This window comes from Sinocyclocheilus grahami, unplaced genomic scaffold (assembly GCF_001515645.1).
Source record: "Sinocyclocheilus grahami isolate Dianchi unplaced genomic scaffold, SAMN03320097.WGS_v1.1 scaffold831.1, whole genome shotgun sequence".
Classification (NCBI taxonomy): Eukaryota; Metazoa; Chordata; class Actinopteri; order Cypriniformes; family Cyprinidae; genus Sinocyclocheilus; species Sinocyclocheilus grahami.
The window spans coordinates 158,019-163,057 of NW_015506010.1; the positions used below are offsets into that span (position 1 = coordinate 158,019).

Genomic DNA, 5,039 nt, shown 5'->3' on the forward strand with positions numbered 1-5,039 from the left:
ATATATATATATATATATATATATATATATATATATATATATATATTCAGTTAAATTTTTGTTTAGTTTTTAGCAATTGTTATGTGCTTTTGTCATTTTTCAGTAACAATTTACAATACGATTTTAATTTGTTAACATTCGTTAACTACATTAATTAACATGAACTAATAATGAAAAATAATTAAAGCATTTACTAATCTTAGTTCATGTCAATTTCATCATTTACTAAGTTTATTAAAATCAAAAGTTGTATCTGTTAATATTATTTAATGGACCTGAGTTGATACGAACTAACATTGAAAAGTTGCGTTTTTATTAACTAATGTCAACAAAGACGAATAAATAAATGTTACAAATTAATTGCTCACTGTTAACTAATTTTAACACATTAACATTAACTAATAGGACCTTATTTGTAAAGTGTAACCAATATTTCTGTTTAGCTTTATTTTATTTCAGTTTTAGTCATTGTAATTCTTCATCTCAAACTTATTTTGTTTCAGTTAGCTGCCGAAGCAACATTTCTGATTTTATTCCTTTATTGAAGTTTGAATTTCAGTTTTGCGTCTAATATTTACATTTAATTTCAGCTTTACTTGTTACAAAAAATTTTTTTCATAGCCTTGCTTAACCGATATGAAAAAGCATTTGCGTGTGAATAAAAAAGCCTTTTGAGTACTTTAATATGATATTGAATAGTTATTAGGTGAGGACTCACCAGACAGCCGAGGGTGGCTCTGAGGAAGGACAGGACAGTCGGAGAGATCGGAGCGGATGCAGTGAGGATAAATCGCAGGTTTCCACCCAGACTGGCCTACAGGAAGAAAAAGAGAGAGAGAGAGAGAGAGAGAGAGAGAGAGAGAGAGACGAATGAATGAAGGAATGAACAAACGTACTGTATTTTGCTTGGCACACACATCACATCAAGTCACGAATATAACGCATATATCCACAAGGGGGCACTTTTCATCAAATCTTTCAATAACTGCAGCTTGGTGTTGATGTGAAAGAGACGTACCTGTATCTTATTGAAGATCAGTCGGTCCCACATGCTGTTGTTCCTCACGACTCCACTGCTCAGCTCTGCTTGTTTCCTCCTCACGGCGTAATGAAGAATGATTCTCCTCAGCGGAGACGTAACCGAGCCCAGAATCTACACACATATGACATTCATCACTTCAGAGCGGGTTAACACTCATTCTCCATTTGTGTCCAACACTGACGTGTAGCACTCACTTTATCATAGATGCGGTTGAGTAATCGAGGGACCACAGGGAAGAAGGTGGGCTTCAGGGTCTTTATGTCATCCATCAGCAGAGAAATGTCACCCTGGTAAAAACCAACCCTTGCTCCGTGACAAAACATCGACACCTGAAGAAGAGAGGATTTTGTTTTGAATTCAGTCAATATGCAATCAAAGGTAACACTTAATAATAAAGTTCAATTCATTAACATTAAATTTATGCAATAGGTATCATGATACAACATCTAATAATATTAATTTACACACTACAGGTCAAAGGTCTGGAATAATTATGATTTTTAATGTTTGTTTTTTTCATAGCCTTGCTTAACCGATATGAAAAAGCATTTGCGTGTGAATAAAAAAGCCTTTTGAGTACTTTAATATGATATTGAATAGTTATTAGGTGAGGACTCACCAGACAGCCGAGGGTGGCTCTGAGGAAGGACAGGACAGTCGGAGAGATCGGAGCGGATGCAGTGAGGATAAATCGCAGGTTTCCACCCAGACTGGCCTACAGGAAGAAAAAGAGAGAGAGAGAGAGAGAGAGAGAGAGAGAGAGACTGACGTGTAGCACTCACTTTATCATAGATGCGGTTGAGTAATCGAGGGACCACAGGGAAGAAGGTGGGCTTCAGGGTCTTTATGTCATCCATCAGCAGAGAAATGTCACCCTGGTAAAAACCAACCCTTGCTCCGTGACAAAACATCGACACCTGAAGAAGAGAGGATTTTGTTTTGAATTCAGTCAATATGCAATCAAAGGTAACACTTAATAATAAAGTTCAATTCATTAACATTAAATTTATGCAATAGGTATCATGATACAACATCTAATAATATTAATTTACACACTACAGGTCAAAGGTCTGGAATAATTATGATTTTTAATGTTTGTGAAAGAAGTCATTTCTGCTTACCAAAGCTGCACTTATATGATCGACAATAAAAAACAGTAACATTGTGAAACATTACAACTATTAAAATGTACTGTTTTCTATTTGAATATATTGTAAAATGTCATTTATTCCTGTGATCAAAGCTGAATTTTCAGCATCATTACTGCAGTCTTCAGTGTCACATGATCTTTCAGAAATCATTCTGATATGCTGATTTCTTATTATTATCAATATTGGAAACAGTTGTGCTGCTTAATATTTTTGTGATACACTACCATTAAAAATGTTGGGGTAAGTAAGATTTTTAAAGAAGAAATATTTGCTTTTATTAAATTGATCAAAAGTGACACTAAAGACATTTACAATGTTACAACATATTTATATTTTAAACAAATGTTGTTCCTTTAAACTTTCTATTCGTCAAAGAATCTTAAAAAACAATATTTTCACACAAAAAAAAATGTAAGCAGCAAAAATAACATTAACAATAATAAAGAACGATTAATAATTATCAAAAAATAATTGATAATTATTCAGCAATATTAGAATGATTTCTGAAGGATCACGTGACACTGAAGACTGCATTTTTAAATATATTCAAAAAAGAACAGTTTATTTAAATTGTAATAATATTTTACAATATTAGCGTGTTTTTATGTATTTTGCATCAAATAAATGCAGCCTTAGAGACTTCTTTCAAAAACATTAAAAAAAAATCTTTATTCCAAACTTTTATGTAAATATACTATTAAATACTACTTTATAAGTTCATTCATGTAAAATTTATGTAGTTATATACAATTTTAAATTTTAAAAAACAATATTTTCACACAAAAAAAAATGTAAGCAGCAAAAATAACATTAACAATAATAAAGAACGATTAATAATTATCAAAAAATAATTGATAATTATTCAGCAATATTAGAATGATTTCTGAAGGATCACGTGACACTGAAGACTGCATTTTTAAATATATTCAAAAAAGAACAGTTTATTTAAATTGTAATAATATTTTACAATATTAGCGTGTTTTTATGTATTTTGCATCAAATAAATGCAGCCTTAGAGACTTCTTTCAAAAACATAAAAAAAAATCTTTATTCCAAACTTTTATGTAAATATACTATTAAATACTACTTTATAAGTTCATTCATGCAAAATTTATGTAGTTATATACTATTTTAAATGTTAAAAATGTTTATGTAGACATTTACATTAATAAGGATTAGGGTTGCAAAAGGGTGGAACATTTCCGGTAAATTTCCGGAAACTTTCCAAAAATCCTTTTTGCAACCCTAATAAGGATTAATATATGCTATACATTAAAACCTTGGTTTTATTTACACTTTTGAACAAATGTCATTAACTTTACTGTACACCATCAGATCATCACAATGTTTCATCAAAACCTACTTCCACCATGACTTTTCAGATGAAACCAAGGGAAATCTTTTCAGATGAAATAATAATATTATACTAATAATAATATTAATAATGGTAAGATCAGAGTCAGAATGAGTTAGAGTATCAAAACAGGCTGGGTTACCTGGATCATACGCTCAAACATGTGGGCGAGTGGCAGATAGGAGATGGACACATCCTCTTGACGAATCACAAAGTAGCCCTAGCGAGTGTGAATATAAAATATACCATAAATAGTTTAAACTATAACTAATAGTTTAAAATGGCCAATACATGCTGTGATTAGACAAGCTGATCAGGTTTTCACTGGCATTTCACTTCCAAGCAAAACATCAGTAGCGGTTGTTTTAAGGAGCAGTTAATTTTTAAGAGAACAGCATGAAGCCCATTTCACCATTTTAACACACAACCTGAAGATAAAAGGAACAAAGAGCTTCATGAACAGGACTTCAAAGAGAAAGAGGTTTCACGGGAAACACAAGGTCTCTATTAAAGAAGAAACAGAAGGAAGAGGAACGGGACAGAAGATAAGATGAAAGCTATGGAGAGACGAAGTTTAGGAAGGGGAAACGTCAAAAGCTGAAGGAGGACAAGAAAGAAAAGAAAGCAGACACACAGGAAGCACAAAATCCTCTGAACTGACCTCAAGGATCTTGATGACAGAGGAGGTGTTGGAGGCGATGTTGCCGTGAGTGATCATGGCTCCTTTAGGTTTCCCTACATGAAACAACAGACACATCTAAACCCGAATATTTAACCATCGTGGCCACGATATGGTATCAAAGGGTTTTAATTTCACAGGTCACTGTAACACAATCAACTAAACTCAATTTAATTTGGTTATATATTATAACAAATTAAAAATGTCTGGTAAAATTAATCCGATACTGTGAGCAGGGTTTGTGGTGTCTGCTGGTCGGTACCTGTGGTCCCACTGGTGAAACACACCACAGCCAGATCCTGAGGTTTAGGAGGCTGAAGCCAATACAAACATAAATTAAATATCCAACAATCAACCGATCAATGTGCAGGAATGACCATAAATTCAGTTAACTCAGATGGCATGGTCTTTGATATGTAATCTGCTAGCAATCTCTGCTATATTTGAAGTCAATGAGCTTGCTTGCTCAACATTTGAACAGTCTGGTTCAGCGTTCGCAGTAAGCCGGCCCTGTATCACGCTATCACGTTCATCAGACACCCTCCACCTCCCCCAGCACCACCTGTCTAGATGTGCTACAGGCTATATTATGTACATCTATTTGTGCAAAAGGTCCGATCACACAATCACACAGAATGCTTTTTTTTGCATTCCACTGCACTGCCATCCCATTGTTTTTTACGCAAGCATGCGTTAGATCAGTGGTTCTCAAACTGGGGGTACGTGAGGTGACGGAGGGGGTACGCGAACGAGTTTTGGCATTCACTTAATTCTACCCCAACTTAAAGTAACATTAAAACCGAACATGTATTT

General features: G+C 33.8%; 1 protein-coding gene across 1 annotated transcript in view; it reads right to left on the reverse strand.

Annotated features, from left to right (window-relative positions):
* Positions 1-5,039, reverse strand: part of LOC107562630 (long-chain-fatty-acid--CoA ligase 1-like) — a 37,824-nt gene that overhangs the window by 5,816 nt on the left and 26,969 nt on the right. The window contains exons 8-13 of the mRNA XM_016247303.1: positions 4,489-4,585; positions 4,209-4,282; positions 3,690-3,767; positions 1,825-1,959; positions 1,019-1,153; positions 719-814 (exon numbers count right to left, since the gene is read on the reverse strand). Coding sequence (XP_016102789.1) covers positions 719-814; positions 1,019-1,153; positions 1,825-1,959; positions 3,690-3,767; positions 4,209-4,282; positions 4,489-4,585 — 615 coding nt within the window. The remainder of the gene's footprint in view (positions 1-718; positions 815-1,018; positions 1,154-1,824; positions 1,960-3,689; positions 3,768-4,208; positions 4,283-4,488; positions 4,586-5,039) is intronic.